This window comes from Neopsephotus bourkii, unplaced genomic scaffold (genome assembly GCF_033783945.1).
Source record: "Neopsephotus bourkii isolate Nb327-2 ecotype Australia unplaced genomic scaffold, CSIRO-AGI_Nbou_v1 NB_1634, whole genome shotgun sequence".
NCBI classification, from domain to species: Eukaryota; Metazoa; Chordata; class Aves; order Psittaciformes; family Psittacidae; genus Neopsephotus; species Neopsephotus bourkii.
In genome coordinates, this window is record NW_026902109.1 from 3,918,658 (window position 1) to 3,937,908 (window position 19,251).

General features: G+C 43.3%; 1 protein-coding gene across 1 annotated transcript in view; it reads right to left on the bottom strand.

The window, feature by feature from the left end:
- Positions 1 to 4,418: 4,418 nt before the first annotated feature.
- The window catches only part of COL13A1 (collagen type XIII alpha 1 chain), a 100,536-nt gene continuing 85,703 nt past the window's right edge, over positions 4,419 to 19,251 (bottom strand). Inside the window, exons 42-47 of the mRNA XM_061373938.1 lie at positions 19,048 to 19,101; positions 18,168 to 18,203; positions 13,989 to 14,075; positions 12,962 to 13,039; positions 10,131 to 10,169; positions 4,419 to 5,463 (exon numbers count right to left, since the gene is read on the bottom strand). Of these exons, the coding sequence (XP_061229922.1) occupies positions 5,431 to 5,463; positions 10,131 to 10,169; positions 12,962 to 13,039; positions 13,989 to 14,075; positions 18,168 to 18,203; positions 19,048 to 19,101 (327 nt within the window). The 3' untranslated portion in view covers positions 4,419 to 5,430. The remainder of the gene's footprint in view (positions 5,464 to 10,130; positions 10,170 to 12,961; positions 13,040 to 13,988; positions 14,076 to 18,167; positions 18,204 to 19,047; positions 19,102 to 19,251) is intronic.

The window sequence follows — 19,251 nt, forward strand, 5'->3', positions numbered from 1 at the left end:
TTAGTTGTTACGATCAGTAACTCTTTATGGAACAGCTGTCTCTGGTTTTCTACAATATTGATAGACATGGTCAACATGGAATTCAGATTTTCCAGGATTAAAAGACAAAGCAAATCAATGTTATCACATTAGCAAGGAAAAAGTGGAAGAGAAAAAGCAAATGCTCATTTTAGCTGAAGAAGCTCCTACTGAGGTTAAAAAGATTGTGGGAAAGAACAGCCCTTTCTTCTCTTCATTCTAGCAATTATTTAGTGTGGAATTTTCTTGAAGCCAAAAAATTCCAAGTAGCTAAACTCTACCAAAAGAAGTCGAAATAATGTCTTAGAATCAGTACAATGACAGTAATAATTACTGGTAACACAAAAAAGTATATTACAGCACTTACATTAATGAATGCTAAATAGCATTGGATATTTAATATACAGGCTAAAAAGTTCAATATAAAAAAAGTGTAAAAAGTGTATTCAGCTTTAAGTGACTCAAACAATCACTGTATGTAAGAGATATGCAGAAACAATGCCCTGACAAGATCTACTCACGACTCATCACTTCACTACACGTATATTAAATATTGTACATTCTATGCCACCAAAGGGGGAAAAGTAGTAAAATATCTTGTAAAAGTCAAGGAAACCAGATATGTAACAAGAACAAATTGCTTCAGAAATCCTTCTCCTGCAGGGATTAGGCCATTCATGTTTGACTGATGCTGGCTGATGAACAGATCTTTGACAGAAAGTGTCCCTGCATCAAGAGAATTTGGTGTCCAAATTCTATAAAGATGAGAAAGAGGGGCAGTGCCAATGACTCAAACATTCCAGGAATGGGGAAAGTACACAAGGGAGGCAGTTTTCTGTTGCTCTGAGCACTCCAAATGCTAACGGGGTGTCTTGGCACCACACAGCTTGCTTGGTAGAGCTAACTCACAAGGGTGGACAACATGCTGCTCCCACCCACTTGGCAAGACAGGCTTCCACATGGCACAGCATGGTTCAGAGCACGTTGCAGGCTGTAGCCATGCATGTTGTGTTGGCACCACATTCCAGATCAGAGCTGTACCTTCAAAGGAAATCTCTAGATCATGTCCACATGTTGTGCTTTGGATCACAGCACAAAACAGCCTCTGAATACACCAAATGGATTCCCGCTAGATAAAACAGAAGCAGAAGGTGAGCTCCAGTAGCACACATCCTGTCCCAACCACTAATGGGAGTGCTTAGTGGTTCACTAACTCCTAAGCCAGACTAGAGCAGTCAAAAATTAAGCCTCCTGAAACCAGACAGTTCCTTGGTGGGGACCTGTTGTGCTCTTTAGACCTACTCTTCTCATACCGTACCAATTAGTAACATAGATATAGCCTGAAGATCTGGCACTGTGAGTTGTACCTTTGAAGAGCCCATGATATCTGAAGGCTTTCCCCATAAATCAGAAACTGCCTCCCATTACTGTGCTGTTCAACACCTGGAGTCAATTTTGCATCATGAAGAACTATGATACTGTTGTGGAGTCAGGCCATTACACCCTGCATGAAGGGGATGCTCCCAGTTCTCCTTTTATCAGGGCAGGAGGAAACACAGCAAGGACAACATTCTGCCCAATTTACCCTACATTTAAATTCAAACGGCGAGGGACAAGAAGGAATAACAGAGTAATCCTGTTTGGTTAAAGTGGAAAGAATGATTTAGCATTAAGTGCATGCTGCAGCTGAGAAGCAGCCTAGATTAGGCCACTGGAGGCCTCTCCTGTGGTGCCTTGTCTGCTGCTTCTGCTCTACCTCCCTTCTTCACACTCGCTTGCCATTATTGCAGTCACAGCCTGCTGGTCCACGCGCACTTCTGTGGCCACGCTGGTGTAAGCTTTTTCTTTTGCTTTCTCACTTCAGGTGCTCTGTTGTTTTGAGGGGCTAGTTTTTAAGGTAGGTCAGTTCTTGGCAGGGTCATCCTGCGACCACAGAGACAGCTCTGTTGGCACAGTGAAGGGAGAGGTAATGAAGACAGTAACAAGCGAATAGCTAGGAGCCAGGCTCAGAGAAGGATTCTGCTTACGGTGACCTACCCAGTCTTGCTGCCAAATGTCTATTTCTCCTTTTCACTGACATAATACCGCTGCAGATACAGCTGTGGGATTTCAGGAGCTAGCACAGTCCCTTGAAAGACTCCCCAAAAGGGCGAAACTGCTTGGTCTGTGGCACTGCTGGTGGTGTGCACCATGAGAGTAAAAGCAAATCCTTGCAGGAGAGTAAAAGGGAAGATTTACTGAAGCAATATTTTGAAACATTGCTGTGAAAAAAACAATGGAATTATCACAAAATGGAATTTCACACTCCCAGCACACCCAATGACCCAGAGACAATGGCCTGACAAACAGTGTGCAATGGAAAGCAAGAATGCTAGTTCCACCCCGTAAGTTTCACAACCAGTCCTCTCATACCTATCCTTAACATGTCTGACCTACTAAACCTTGTGACAGCAGGTCAACAAAGTCATGTTTTGCAGCAAAAAAAAAGTGTTAGCAGTTTTTTCTGTAAAAGAAAAAATCTGCAGTATTTTGAGTAACTCTGAGTCTGTTAAAAAAAAAAGAACAAATTTATTTAATAACTTCAACAAGCAAACAAAGTCATAAGAAATCTGCAAAGCTAAACTGGTCTGGCTACCTAGCATTTTAAACAGTAGAAGCTTTACAGTCAACTCCAAAAAATACCCACAGACATCTGCAGGTTTAACGCATGTTTTGCCCTGATGTTTTCATCAGATCAAAATGATCGACAACAAAGGGGTACCAGAAGGGAGGAAGTACAGCAGGAAGGGTAGATAATAAAAGCAAGTGGGAAAGTGATCCAAATGTGACCAACAGGTCTTCTGAAAATGCAGGAAAGAAAGTAGCTGTTTTGTCTGGAACAAAGATCTGGAAGCAACAGGGACAAAAACAGGGGGAAAAAAAAACAACCCTTAACATAAAAGCAACCCAACCCCAAAAAGTGTAAAAGGAGACCCTCATCCACAAAGCATTTGAGTGTAGGCTTAGCCTGAAGCAAAGCCTAAAGGTAACAGGGGTGCATAGCTGGATTTAGAGGAGGGGAAAACAACAGGGAGAAACACCACCACTTTCATAGGTACCTACCAAGAGCTTACCATTCTCAAGGAAAAACGTTTCTTTTAGTTGCTCTTCCAGAGCTCTGTAGCTAAGCCTGGGAGCTGAGGCTGCAGAATGCTGCTGAAGAGGACACAGCGACTCTTGCCAGACTGCTTCCTGACAGACCACCCAAGATCGGAGGAGACCACTTGCAATGGAGTGGTCCCTGCCATAGCCCTTTTCAGTTGTGTAAATGTGAGAGTGTTTTGGAGACACCATTTTGTCTGGGAGAGGTCGCTGGTACCTGGTCCCTGGGGGTGGCCTGCGTGGATGGATTATCACCACTGAAAACTGGTTCGCCTCTAGAAAGCACCGTTTTGCTACTGAACTCAGGGAGAGAAAACGCAGTAGGAATGTCCTTAGGACATTTAGGGTGAGGAATTTTTACATGCTTAGTCCAAAAGCCCATTAAAAATATACCTAGACAAAAACACCAAAGAGCAAACAAATCGCACCCTGCCCCCCCAAATCCTTAATAAAAAGTAAAAGTCACATTATCTAACTATAGATCTAATTGTTTTCATTAAAAAAGAAGGAAAAAGCGCACCTACTGCCTGCAGCTCTGGTCAGGTTCTCCCTCCTCCCCCCACAAAAAAAGCAAAAATAAAAATACAAGTAAAATAACTTCACCTTTTCATCATCCTGGTTCCTAACTGAAACAGTTTCATGCCCCAGTACTCTGCTTGCTGAACACCTCTGTTAGAAGTCTTAAAGAACTGCAATCCTTCAGATGAACTGAAAGTAGAACTTCTTTGTAATCCTGGAATTATTTTAACAGTAGACCTTCCCTTCACCAATGAGAAGAGATGGGTGCCAGCTACAGCTGCCTTTATCAGAAGGTCAGGATTATTCCAGCTGAGCTGACAAAGGGTGGCTGAAGGAAGGCTATTGCCTTCTGGACTTGCTCTGATTTAAAAGACATCACTTTTAACTTGAAGTCAGCACTTTCTCTCTGAACTGTAATGTGAACTGCGTATCATTTAGTTCTGCTTAATGATTTAGATAATATAATTCATTAACTCTAATAATAATGGCCCCGGTTCACCAGAGTACTGAAATTATGCAAATAGCATCAGTTAGGCCAAAAGGAATCACACGCTCAAAGTTAAATATGTTTTAGTGCTTGGGCAAGTGGGATTCCCAATGCACTCAGCGAAGAAGAAATGTTACGAGTCATGTTCATAAGATGTGCACTTAATAATTAATTTTAGCATTTTTTAAGATAAATTGCAAGAGCTGTGGTGGGAAGACCCCATAGCTTACATGTGAACAGAATTTAACCAAGTAAGGGATGCCAGATTTGCACAGCAGTTGGTACGAAGTACCCAAGTTGTATATTCTGCCCTTCAGGCAGCTGGGAATAGTCCTCTGCACCCCTCAGCACTTTGCCAAATCTTTATTTTTCTTCACTGTATGTATGAAACAGTAGACTTCAACAATCCTCATTTTCCATCTGGAAGTACATCTGCTTAGATGTATCCACAAAAGCGCCTTAATGGGCCAGCAAAATAACATTTCTGAAGGGCTCCAGACAAAATGCATCCAGTGTGCATGGTGGAAACCAAAGCAGAAGTACAGGAAGCAAAGGAATTACTCAGTGAAACCAGGGTTTTTTCCACACTCCACATTCTCCTCCTCTGACAGTATTTCATGCCTTCAAAATCCACTGTGCTTTTTTCCCTTTTTGGCAAAAAAACCCCATCACTTTCTTATAATTAACAGGAGAAGAAAGTTTGTGATGAAAAGGTTAAAGACGGAATCATCAACGATGTAGGTGAAAGTCTGCAATCAGAACGGTACCAAAAAGTTTTTCCACATCCTCTCTGAGCAGCACTCTGAACTAACATGGGGGTTCACCGACTTCTCTGAAGATAATTGTTCAAGAAGGATTTCTTTCTTGCATCAAAGGATGCCCCCCCTGAAATATTGTCCATGTCTTAAACTCATTTATACAGCAGCTGCTGGAAAATGAGCCCAATTCTTCATCCGAAGAGTTTGACCACAATAATAGAAAGAAGTGAAAATGACCAAAGAAAAGGAATATAAATGGTGTCATTTTCAAACCCTGCCTCTGGCCTCTGGGAGAGTACGGAAAGCAAAACAGAAAGTGTTGGCACGCCAAGCTCCTGCAGCCCCAGCAGGCAGCATCTGGCACAGATTCCTGGTGTGCAGTTGAATAACTCTTCCCAACCTCCAGGGAAAGAACTTGCAAAACATCTCCAGCAAATCTTCAGGAAGGTCCTTCTTCTCCTTCCATTGTGCTGTCATTTCCCAAGCTTCTCCACCCTCAGACTTGTCTCACTTTTTGGCTATCAGCCAAGGAGTTTGACCCTTGAAGTGGCAGACAAATGGATTCACATGAAAGCAGCCAGGCAGAATTAACAGCAATAATCATCAGTGACAGCAACCTAGTTACAGGTTTTAGTAGAGATGGATCCTGAAGCTGAGCTGTCACATTCAGGGTGGTGCAAGCTCAGCTTTTACCTTTCAGGTTCTTCTTGAAATGCAAATCACTCATGTTTGGAAAGAGCAGCTCATCAGTGAAATTTCACTGATTCACAACCTCTGGTTCATCACCAGAGGCCAATGAGATTATACTGGTATCAGGGGCTGTAGGAACAGCCATCTGAAATGGTTATCTAATACAGTGAAAAAAAACATGTGATCTGCAGCAGCCACAGGGAACATTTGTCACCATTTTCTGACTCTTATGATAGGTGAGCAGGTATCTTACATATAGATTTTCCCCAGCAGTATATCAGTTATCTTTCACCTTCTAAACAAATGCTGCAGATAATCTCAGGTCCTTTCCCTCTCCCTCTGCATATGTTGCCTGAAGTGCTGTGTTCTCTTGGTAGTCAGCTGTATGAGACACTCACGACTCAATGCCCAACAGAGCCAAAACTTAGAGAGGCACTGTGGGATTGATGAAATACCCGTACACACTAGGCAGCACCTATCAGCATTTAGTGTCAGAGGCTGAGTTCACAGAAGCATTTTGGTGTACAACTCCCACTTAGGTACCTGCTTCCTAAAGAAACCAGTGTGAGTCAGCTGCCTCAGCGCCATTGAGAATCAGCCCCAAGAGCCGAGTTTTCTTTACAGCTGGAGCCTAGCAATTCCTTTTGCCAAGATGGAGAAGGAGCTGCTGGTTTTCAAAGGAAAGTAAAAATGAAACAGTTTTTCAAGTCGGCAGACTCTCCTCCAAACTGTCATATTCAGAAAGGTCTAAAAATGCTTCTTTCTGAATTATGTTCAGCTTTTTCAGGGTGTGCCAAAGGAAGAATTAAACAATGCTCAAAAGGTCATGGATTCTGCTGCCCACATAAAGCATCTTTAGAGTCCAGCAGCTAATTTGAAACCAAACCAATGATACGGACAATGATCCAAGATAAAGAAGAAGAAAAAAGACACGAGGATAACACAATGTGTTGACACTCTGTGTGTGTGTCTGCATTTTGCTGACAGAAAGTAGGTAAGTGCTACAGAAGCTGTGGCACTAAAGCCTCTTGTGGCTTGTAAATCAGGAGCATCTCCACTGGTAACAGAAGAGTTACACTGGGGCAAAACTGGAAGCACAGAAAAATCAAACTTCTTTTGCTCAACCTATTCCTCCTTCCCTGCCTCTTTACTGACACAACTCAGGTACTTTCAAGAGTTCTGGCAATTGCATTTCAAGGTCCCTTTGCCTCAGGTAAAAGCTTTCTCACCAATATATCAGCCAAAAACCAGCCCAAGAAATAAACCAGATACAATATCATCTTAAGACTCTTTACCTTTCAGTAGCAGTGTCAAGACAACATAACAGATTTACACTCTGTTTGAGTGTAAAAGCTCAGGCAAACCCAAGCAAAGGCAATCCCATGCAGTGCAATCACAAGTAAGTTACAAACCAAAAATACACTACCAGCACCAAAGGGAACAGGTTCTGTGAGGGAGCTGTAAGTTTTTGAGTATTAAAGAGAGCCAGCATTTTAAGAAGGAGCTGAAACATCCAAACCACCTACCTTGTGGGCTGAGTGCTACAAGACTGGGGTAGAAATTCACCATAACCTTCCAAAAGCAAAACACCACCAGGATGCCTGTTTGGGTCTTTAGTAACTGTTTTGTAGTTAACAGGTGTGCAATTAAAACACCACACTTGCGTGGCATTCATTTAAAGAAGTGCTGTTCCAATTAGCTTCACAGCTGCAAAGACTTATAACAGGGAGCTGGGTCTTACATTAATGGGATACATTACTGAAAAACCAAACAAGAATCCCTCATGGCTCTGCAGCTCTTTTTCTTTCTGTGCCATTTCAGCTTCTCCAAGCATCTCATGAGAACATCATGCATGGAAAAGTTTCATCCAAAGGACAATGTTGGCATGAGAAGAAATGGTTGCGAATACCATGAATTAGTTTAGGTTGAAAGTTGCAAGGAGTTTCCAAACTGCGAGAGCAATGTGAGTCAGGAACAGCCTGTGGGAAGGGGAGGCCAGGGACACAGCGTGGTAGAAACCTCGCTGGTGTTTAGGTAAAGTCCAGTGAATTTCTGAAAGGGCAAAGTGACAAATGGATTGCAATAGTCAGGGGCTGCGCTCGTTTCCAAGGGCAGTCCCTGCAGGCCGTTGTGCACACGGGGAGCACATCTCTCCCTCTATCGTACTCTGGTGGTGCTAAAAGGCTGCGTGGAATCAGTTGGAAAAAAAGTTAACAGTTTATAAGCAGATGAATAGCAGAGAGCAGGACGTGGTTGTGGTGGTGACCACCTCAGCTGACACAGCTGTAGCCAGGGGAAACTGTTGTGAGCACAGCCTGTGTGTGATCCATATGTACAACACTGCAGGAACTCTGGTGGTAAAAGCTATACAGTGGTGCTGTGGGAGAGGGTGTTTAGCTCCTTTTATAGTGGCTGTGTCAAGAGCAGGACCTTAGTGTCTCGGTCTAACTCATGAATTACTGCTTGTGGGTAACTGATCTCCACAGAGATCTTTAAATACTGACACTTCTCTCTATTCCCGAGAAACTTCTGGGTTGCAAACTGTCTTTCCCCCTTACTTGAAGGGTCAAGGAAAGGGGACATGTTTCAGGGAACAGATTTAGCCTTCCACTCCTTTGCTCATTTTCTAAGAAAAGAATATTGTGATGTTCACTTTGGTCTAATAGTATGCATTTTCTTGATGAGTAGAGTACTTCAGACAAGGCATTAACAAAGGGAGGTCAGGAGGGATAATTAAGATGCACAGATGCAAATTATTACTGACACTGCAAATCTGCATGCGACCTTTGGTTAACATTTTTAAAAAGCCATGTGGACTGATTTCTGCAATAAACACCCATTAGGATATCATTGGGGTATTCTGCCATAGGCTTTAATTCAGCTACTTGCAGGCCTGTGATTTAGAAAGATTTTACAATTTCTTGCTGACCAGGGCTCATTGTCCTGAGAGTTATCCCTGCTCACGGGAAGCACTCCAGTTTAGCCAGAGAGAAGAGACTAAGAGATTCTCTTTGTACAAGGTAACTCCACAGCTCCTGGAGAAGGTGTTACCATTCCCACATGCCCAAGGAGCAGCCTCTTGAGGAGCTGGCAGGGGGCTGTGCTTGATGCTCTGCATCTGATTGAGAAACAGTCCTTGTTTGATAGTTGTTAATCATGGAATCTCTACATTCCCAGTGTACAGTGGCTACTGGGAGGTTTTCAGCAACACCTTAATTTAGTCACAACAAAATTGTTACTTTTTCGCTTTAATAAAAAATACATAATATTGTGAAATATTCATGAATGATTCAAGCTTGGAAAATGAAAATGACCTTTAAATCTATACAGGGCAGCTCCTTCGGGCACTTTTAATGCAATAATTTATTAAGCTCCTATATTCATCATGTGTGCACAAATATCATGTAAATATTACAGCTGTACTCCATGCCAAAACAAGCATAAAGCAGACATAGAATTATACAAAGAACTGACAAATGGGGAAGATAGGAGAGCTAGTATTTTCTGTACAAAAAATACGCGGCTTTTTGATAATTTGTAAAAATGCATAACTTTTGGCATGTCAGAGAAGAACACTGTATAAAAATAAATATTCTATGTACAGTAACACACACAGGCCACTCCAGGGTTAGAATCATCACTGCAAAAGAAAATATAAATAAGTGTTAGTGACAATTCACCAACAATTGTTAGTGACAGCTCAGCAGGGGGAAGGACTGCTTCATGGGATGGAAGGACAGTGTTAGGGAAGCTGGCTCTGGGGTTTCCAGGAGGAAAAGAAATGGTGCTGAATCTCAGCAGAGATCCTTTCCACTGCCCTGGGCAGCGGGGACGGGAAGTTCAATTCAGGCTGTCTGCCTCCACTTCTTTCCTACCACTGTGGCTTGACTTTTGGTATTAATGCACACAGGAGGAACTGAAGGTGGGCTAGACCCTGAGGAGTGGCACCTCAGAATGGGACTCCTGAGGTAGCTGAACCATCAGAAACAAAGGGAGAGTGGAGGGGACAGGTCTTACACCCCTTCTCAGTGCTAGCCCAGCTGAGCTAAGCAGCCCTAAGTCCTGTGCCACAGCCCAGCTACCAGGACACCCCTCAGCAGGAGCTCAGTGGAATCTGATGCTGAAAGCCCCATGGGGGCTCTGCTGAAACAAATGTGAATGTCTGTCCTGCTCCCGCCAGCCTCCCGTGGCACCCAGGTTACCTAGGGTATGCCAGCCCCCAGCCTTTAGTAGTAAGAGTTGACTAGGTGGAAACCAAATCTTTTTGCAAGTATTGGAGCACTTCAGGGCCAGGCAGCTTAAAGGCTGCAAATAGAATTCTCTCTTTTTTAGTCCATAAAGCTAAACTGCAATATACAAACAAGGAAAAGTTTTGCTTGTTGCTTTCAGGGGTGTGGTCCTGGAAATCTCATGCATGCCTCCACACCTGCTTTGATCTTAGCCACACTCATTGCAAAACATCAGCAGGACCTGTAGCACTGCCAGCTCAGCACAGTCACAGCGCTTCCAGGATTTACCTTATTCCAGCAGCCTTGAACTGGAAGGCCATCTTCCCCCTGCAAAAAAGATGGATGAAATAGCAGTTTAGGACACAGAAAATAGCACTAAGATTGAGGAAAGAAGGCATGGGTTAACTATTACAACTGCAACAAACAGTCTGAAGCAGGGCCGGAGGAATAGCCTGAAAGATATTCCTCACCCTTGCTTGTGGAATGACCGGGACTTCTGGCTAACATAACCAGTGTAGCTTGAAGCAAGGGCTGGGGCTGAAGAGGGGGTTTGCCTGCGGGTGATGCAAAGACTTATGTACATAGGGTCTGTAGGCTCATTCTCATTCTTCACTGAGGAAGGTATTTTTCTAGGCTCCCCTGAAGGCAGGGGGGAACACAGGAGGTCCCATTCAACTAGAAAAATACTGCAGGAAGTTGGCAGTGGAAAGCACGAGATGGCTGATCTGTGTCATCGGGCTTGACTCTGTAATGCTGAGGTTACAGCAAACAGGCAGCACTGACCTTGGGTCCCAAGGGGAGTCTGGAGAAAAATCCCATTTCTTTTCTGCCCTGCCTGTTAAAGGGTTTGCTTTATCACATGAGAGACTGCCCAGCTGCCCCCTCTTGCCTCTGAGAAGATCTTGCTCCAGTGCAATTAGGAAGGCAAGCAGCAGGGCAGACCAGGTGCTGGCTGAGGAGGTCCCAGCTGACTCCCTGAGAGGGGGCTTTTGCCTCAGGCAGGTCAGTGAGATTTCTGCAAAACTCCACTGGCACTTCTGCAACCCTGAAGTCTTGGACTACACATCCCAAAGGGGGGATGTGACTGTTTTGTTTTAATGCTGAAGGGGGTTGGATACTTTAGGGGCTGTGCTTCTAAAAGGCTGAGATTGTTTTGTTGGGAAATGTTTTTATGAATTACTGCCATTAATTTCATCTCGGCGAAGCCTAAATTGATGAGAGAAAATGAGGAATTATGTCAATGACGCTTAATCTCCTGCTTTTGAGCAGGAGGTAGCGTCAGATGTAAGGAGGGAGATACACCTCTGACATGAGAAGCCCAAAAATTGTGCTCTGTGTGTCAGATTTGTGTGCTGTTGCTATTCCCCAGGAAAACTCAGGAGCAGGGAGTGGACTTGCACAGTGCACAATTCAGGCACATTTCTTTATTGAAACAACTTAGTTGTCACTTCTTCAAGTACTGTATGAGAGATCTGAAGTGCGTATCATCCCATTTGTGAAGGTGAGAGGGGAAGAAACACCAAACAGAAAAGCAAATGCATGGTACTATATCAAGAAATAAACTATTTAAAGGAGATGTACTTTCAAGGGACTGATGAACTGACTGTTGCCATGATGCTACAATCATACTGCTTTTCAAATGCATTTTCTGGACTGTGCCCTCCTTGTGCTGCTTCCTCCCCCACCCCCCCACACTGTGGAAATACTGAATTGCAGGTAAATTGTGGTGTTCCCATTGGTACTTTGGTGGTGGTGGGAATGACTGTGTAGTGCATTGCAGGAGGAGATGGGAAGTTAGGTGTATGAAGGAATGGGAGGCCAGGGGGTTATATCTTAGGGATCAAAGGAAGACCAGGGTCACAAGGAAGTGTTTGTTGCAGGCGATTTTGCCAAGAATGGAAATGCAACGTGCTTATTAGTACCAAGTATCTCTTTCCACATATCCTAGATGTGTAAAGCGTTAGGTCACGGCCTCCACAAGTTACACACGTGGATGTGTCAGCTGTACGCTAAGCTTTTAACCGTGTTGGATCTAAACCCATGCTTATTCACATTCCCAAGCTAGCTTGCATGCCAGAACACTATATATATAGAAAAAACAATGGCATCTCTATTTCACCAAAATTTTTTGTCGAGTCTCCACTAACAAAAATGGGTATGAAAAGAAGTATACATTCTAATATAGCCGTGTGGGGTGAATCCTAACTGAGAGCAGAGACATAAAGAGAAGGGTAGTCTACCAAAAAGACAACAGCACTCTCGAAAAGGAGGGAATGCTGGAAGGAAGACTAATGTTAGATCTTCACAAAGGTCAAACAACAAAGACTTTTAATTTCAGGGGTAGTTTCCTCAGGAAACCAAGGAAACCTTCCCACCTGAATGTGGCTTTTTTCATCTGGGACATATTTTTCCAGCTAGTTGAACTAACAGATATTCCATCCCTTGCAAATGGCATCAAACACTTTTAAGTGAGCATAAAGCTTGGAACGGCCACCCTCAAGCAAACATAGTCATGCCAAACAAGTGCCAGAAGGGCATGGGAGTACGAGTTCCAATGTATTATGGTAACAGGCAATTCCAAATTCAAGTTTCTTGGATGCTATGGGACCATTTGGACTTTTGGGGAAAGTCACAAATAGGAATTATCTAGCAGAAATCAAGGGAGATAAGTGTCCAGTTAATATGTTTAAGAGGATAACTTCTTTTTAGTCATAATAACACATAGGCTGACTGAGATAACACTGAGCAGCGTACAAGCATTCAAAAGTAGAGTTAATGAAGGAAAAGCCAAGCCAGCGCAGAGGCAGTTCTTTGTATGTTAGTCTACTAGAAGATGCTGAAGTGAAGACAAAGAAAGAATTGAGGCAGTTGTAAATAAATTCACATTCCTGTTACGTTTTTCCTCATGCCACAAGGTAACGCTGACAGCAGCTGTGAATCATAGCACGAAGGGAAGGGGCTGTTTCTGACAACAGCAGCGTGATGCAGCCTGGGTGGGGATAGGTAAAGAAGGAATTGCCAGATGTTTCTATGGCATGCACCTATTCAGAGGTGTTAGAAAGTGACAACCAAGATACAAAAAGCAAACAGGCATGTAGGAAAGGGAAGGTACACCATACCAATGGGCATGGGGCATCCAGGCCGTCCAGCCCAGGTAACCCCGGCTCACCCTTCTCGCCTTTAAAACCTCGGAGACCCTGTTTATGAAATCAACCACTATCGTTATTTCAGTTAATGCCAGTCACCTCCATGTCATGGGAGGAGAGGCCAAGTCCCCCACTGGGACTGTCACAGGGCACTCTGCTGCATACCCGTAACACAGATGGCCCATGTTTGCAGTTCTAGTTGTGTTTGTGTAGCCAGTAGTAGTGGATTCCTTATTGTTTTTTCTCTAATCTACAGGTCAGGAGATACTTCTCCGAGTTAAATCTGAGAGGATGGGAATGGTGTTTCACCTATTCTGAAATGATCCATTCTCCCTATCCTCACTAGGAAACCCACCAGCTGGGTTTTTAGATGCGTGATTCACAAGTACTCCTAGGATTTTTGGCAGTGTTTGCTGCAGCATATGAGTTTAGATGAAAATGTATACATATTCTTATATTTATTAATTTTTCTAGATTTATAGACAATATATTTTGCCAGAAACATCTCCCATTAAAAATAACTGATATTTATTTTCCCTCTGGGTAATGCAGCTCAAGTGCCCTGTATCACTCCCAGGCGACCACATCAGCTGGCCATTATTCCAAGGCAAGAAAAACAGCATCCAGGTTTTGCCATTACATAGACACAGTAACATTAAACATCTCCAGAGAAGAGCCAGCAAAGGAGACACAGGGCTCTATCCACAAAGGAGAAAGCCCTGGGCTCCCAGCACACACATGGGACACCCCCATGTATTCCAAACCTTTGTGAGCTCTGGAAGAGGAAGGAATATAACTATGGTCACTCAACAGTCTGATTGCCCAGAGGATCAGTGGTTTCCCACTGAAGAAAGAAGCTTTGCCACAGATTACAGTGGGAACCAGGCTGGGCCTTATCTGAGTGTTGTACTTTTGCAAGACCATTATTTATGTTATGATTTCCTTCTTTCTTCCCCATCAACAAATCTTAAAACAATACATTTGATGAAACAGAACATACCAACGGACAGGGTGCATCTAATCCAGGCGCTCCTTGGTCTCCCTTATCCCCTTTAGACCCTCTAGAGCCTTTCTTGCCCCTCTCCCCCTGTAAATAATAGTTTGGTCCAAGAAAAAAAGAATACACAAAAGCTTTAGGATCATCCATTTCAAACAAATGTCAGTGATAGTTTAAAAAAAAGATAAACATGTAGGAAACATTTTAAAGGAAGAGAAATCTCCCTTTGAGATGTTAAGTGAAAAACAACGTATGGATCTACTAATTGTTACTTAGCTGCATAAACACATTGGTCATTGCTAAAAGCCCACACTGATAGACCATAAGGGCTCTGCATCAAAGGGATTACAAGTGTGTCTGAACTTTAGGGCAGGCCTATAATCAGCCAGGGGAGCACAACTCCTCCTCCATCAGTACCATCATTATGAGACTGCTTCTCTGGGCTGCCTATATGTTCAGCACAGTATACATTCAGAGAGAGAGGTACCTTCTGAGAACTGGCTGACCCTAGGCACACGGCCTGGGAAAAAGCCTCCTGGCCACCAGTGTGTCACCTCGTCTCAGTCTCCAGCTAGGTGGGAGGGTTCCTCCAATGCCACAGGGGCAATGCCTAGTGCCTCAGACACCAAGGCCTGCAGCAGACCCAAGCAGGCTCTCCTGCTGCAGTAAGAAGACTCTGCTGGCACAGATGCCCTGTGTTGACTGTACTTTTCTTACTGCTCTGAATTCTCATTCGCAATGTAAACGAGTGTTCAGAAGCTTTCCCTTAAACTGTTTAATTAAACTCTTTGCCACCAGGGGTTGCTAGCTCTTCCTTAAGAGCTGGCGTGGTTTGTTTTTTGTTTTGGGGGCTGGGTTCTAGTGGGGAGGGAAGGTTGGGAGTTTTGGTTTTAATTTTTTTTTAAGATTTAAAATTACTTCTGTATCCCAGAGCAGCAAAGCTTTAACTTGAATGGGTTTGCTTGCCCGAGTCTTACAGTGGTTTGTGCGCTGGGGTGCATCAGCATTGCTAAATAAAAAGAGAGCCGGAGAATGCAGGAAGTACTCGGCCCTCACAGTCTGCATCTGCACAGCCTGGTTGTCCTTTGGGATGCTCTGAGTAGTTGCTGCCCCAAAAAACCTGCTAGAGAAAGGACTGGTGCTCAGCAGTACAACCATGTGGTCCCTGGCCCTCTTGTTTGGCAGCACTGACATACCACCAGGAAGGTGCTATTCTTACAATGGTTTGGTATCACAGTTTCTCTGCAGGCTCCAGGCTGAGTTACACCAGAGCCAGGACAGGGAGGAAACGATTAAAGAATCACAGCCAAAGAGGAAATTTGCTCTCTTGTGGAGGGTCAGCATTAAGGCAATGAATGCCAGCCACAAAAGGGGCTGAGGGAATGCCCAGATGCCCTGTTGCCCCTCCTCACCAAGGGAGGATACATCCCACCCGCAGCAGGTCAGCCAAGGCAGGGTGTTGTGCGGGTTACTTGTCAGTTATACCTATACCAAATCTTTACATATAACAGAAGAAATTCTTAAAGCTGCTGAGCATAAAATGGGAAGGAGCTGCAGCACAGGGAACTGAATTTAGGATCCTTGTGGGGAGGGTTAAAGGAATTAAGGGATAAAATCAGACAGCACAGGTTGCTGCTTCTTCTTCAAAAAAATAAAAGTGTTAAACCCGAAGCTGGCAAGAGAAATGGATGGGAGAGGAGAGGCAATGAGGAGAAGTCACCCAGAACCAAGCACTGGAACACAGAGGATAATCCAGGAAAATGTGGCATGGGTTGCTCTGCAGGAAGGAGGAAGGAACCAGGAAGAATGGCGGAAGAGGAGGAAGGGATAAAGGGGACAAAGGTGGACCTGTAGGAGCGAGGAAGACGCACATACACACAAGAAAAAACACAGGCATTAAAATAACAGTGAAGGTATCAGCTTGGTAGCACAAGTTCAGGGTTTACACTTTTTCAGCTGGGTTACTTGAAAGGCTATCTGCCCCCATTGCTACCTAGTGCCATGATACTGTCTCTGCCTGTCCTCAGGCACAGCTATGCTCATCTCTCTGAACAAAGGGCAGCAGGAGCATTTCTGGGACTTAGAAAGAACTGCTCTGCCTAAAATAACAGAGGATTTTGGCAAACTGTTTGGGAGCTTAACAAAGTGGATCCTCATTTTTAATGTCCTCAACACTGAAAATCTTTAGATTAAAGTGCTACGCATACTGCTGCTGTCAAAAAGAGAGGCATTTCTGATGAACACACCTCCCACTTCCAAAGAGGCCAGTGTTGTACCCTAGCCCCCTATGAAACAGGTCAGTAGTGGCTGAACTGCCACCATAGTTTTACCAGTATTTGGGAGAGACTGCCCATGGTCTTGAGGAGGTTCTGATGCAAAAGCCATGTGTCCCACTGTAGGGGACACCTGGCGCTCAGCTGGGGGTACCAGACTGCAGAGACAGTCCTAGGGAACTGGTACTGTGTCCAGTTCTGCTAAATGGTACTTGTCAGATGTCTCTAATGACTTCAAAAGGATAGTGGTATGCTGCCAAAACAGCTGTACGAAGAGGACTCAGCAAAACTGCTGTTTAACTCCTGTGACTAGCAGTGGCCTGTTCACAACTTCTGAAGAGGAGCAGGAGCGAGGGGAAGCTCTTGTACAAAGACTAAGTGGGAAAAGTGGTATTTTCTAGGCTCAGCTGGCAAAGATACTGCACTTGCCCGTTTACAGTCTCAAGTTTCTCACATTTTTTTGTTTCAAAGTATTTGTTGCAGTGAGGCAAAGTGCATGTGTGCTTCAAGGGGCCAGCAAAGCTTCCCACTCATGCTTTCCAAATCATCCTCTACAAGGAGATGGAGTTCCTCCAATTTTTATTTGAGAGCTCAAAGAAATGCTATCTACAGCTAATAAATAAGATACCCAGTTTAAAAACCAACTGAAAAAGTCTAGGAGTTCTGTTAAAGTTACATTCTGTTTAGAAGCCACATGAACAAAACAAAATGCATCTTAGTGAAGAGGAAGTTAAGAAGCAAAGCCAGAAATGCAATGATTAAAATAGGGGAGAACTTCTGAGTTCCCATGAAACTTGGATCTTTCTCCCCTAGTTTAAGATGCCAATTGGCTACTGCTTTCCAAAATTGCCCATTCTGTGCAGAGTCAGGTCATAAATACATTGCAGATAAGGGACAGAGAATACCCACGATGTATCAAAAGCAAATTCATATAATGAAATCCCCACACAGGCACATGCACTGTGAAACTTTACATTTTCAGATAGACTTAGGTGATACCAGATTGTTATGAAGAGAAAGTGCATATGTATGTGTGACTATATGAATAAAGACATATACATGTGTGCTACATTGAACTGCTTGACATATTTATAAAATTGTAATCTTACAAAAGCTCTAATCCAGAAGTCATTTATATTTCTAAATATAAATTATATTCAACTATAGCTTTAAATGGTTTTTATCAAAAAGATTCTGAGCCTTAACAGCCAAAAAGTTCCTTGGGAAAACCTGATGAAAAAGCTGTGAGTCTCTCAACATGCACTTTTTAGAAGTGTGTATTTTTCTACAATACAAGTGGTATAACAGAAAAGCAGCCATTCACATTATTGGTTTTGACCCAACTCTTCACCATCACATTCAGGACAATGCCTGAGGAGACTTCATGTCTGATTCTTTAATGTAGGCAAATTTAATTCATCCTTTCCAAATTTCCATCTTCCAAATTCTCTGGAGAATCATTTGCTAGAGAGCAACCTTCTTTTTCATGCTTCAGGAGGAACTTAAAAGTAACAGAATAAGATCTGATGGCTTCACCTCAATTAATTCTCATGGGAATCCCTACATACATCAGTAAATAGATAAGCAGCATTTCCTAAAGTATGCCATGTTGCCCTAGCTCTACTACACATGAAGTCAACATGCTTCAGTGAGAACAGAGCTATGACAACAATGAGCGTGTTAGAAAACCCCTACCCTATAGCTTTCAGATAGATGTACTGCAATGTCCCAGGTGATTATATGAGCTACAGGTATCGCCTTCTAAAAAACAAGGTTGTAAAGTTACTTATATGAAAGTTTAGCAGACAGAATTGCATGCTGGCTACCTGAGGCCGCTCAGGTGTTAACCAGTCTATTATTGTGTGAAGATGTTAGTAACTACATACAAGAAATTTGACTGGTAACTTACTCGGATTCCTTTGTCCCCAGGTAGACCTTGTAAACCCTGAAAGGCATTAACAAAAACTGAAATATTTGCATTAACACAAAAAGAAGGATGTGTGACTGGGAGTTTGTTTTTTCCATTTGTACCAATTGCTCTATGGTAAAAAAAACAACCCACTTTTCCGGCAGACAATCTCCTCTTCTCCCCCATTAGACCATTCAGCTTGTAATACCACTACAACTACTACTACTGTATGGGTTCTTCAGATAAAACCCAAGTAGTTTAGAGAATGCAGTTCTCTAAGTTTCCCTTGAAAGTTTTCACACACAGCACTTTTAAAGCTGCATTAAGTGCTGTGTGTAAAAAGTTTCTCTTAAACTTTTTTCACCCCCTGAAACAAGCAGCAAACTTCCTTTTTTGTGTTAATCAATGAAGTAGCTCCAATTACACAAAACTAGAGCTCCAGCACTAGCCCCATTTTGCAAAAAGTAATCCCAAAGAGTGTAATTAATCTCACTGAAGGCAGCTTTTGTCACTGCAATAAGACAGGGCCCTCTGAGACAGGTAGAAGGCAGGCACCCAAGCTGTGCAAAGATAAACGGGGCAGATGTGTTCAAAAGCAGCATACATATCCTGGGAGTCCCATGCAGCTTCTTTTGGTAGTTCAAGAACCAAAGTGAATTAACAGTTTCTTCTGTTCAGCTTAATCTGCCTCATTCTGAATCACTGCTCTGAAGCTACTGCACAATTTCTGTTGCTCCCATAGGGTACACAGGCTTGTAACTTTAGTTCTTTAACACCTAACCTAGCTGAAATTGCAAATTCTGTATTGTATCTTAAACTATCAACCACAGCAAGGAAATGGGCACTTTAGATAACAAATCCCTGGTACTCCATTACTCACGGGAAGTCCTGCTGGCCCCATTGGTCCTACAACTCCAGGATCTCCTTTACTACCCTGAAATGAAGACAAAAGTGTAGAAATTGTTACATTCCTATTCAGTACAAACAGGCAACATAGCAGTGGCTACAGCAGCACTATGGAAGAAATGCATTTCAAAACACCTAAACACCCCACAAGAATGAGATCCTCAAAAATCAAGGAGGC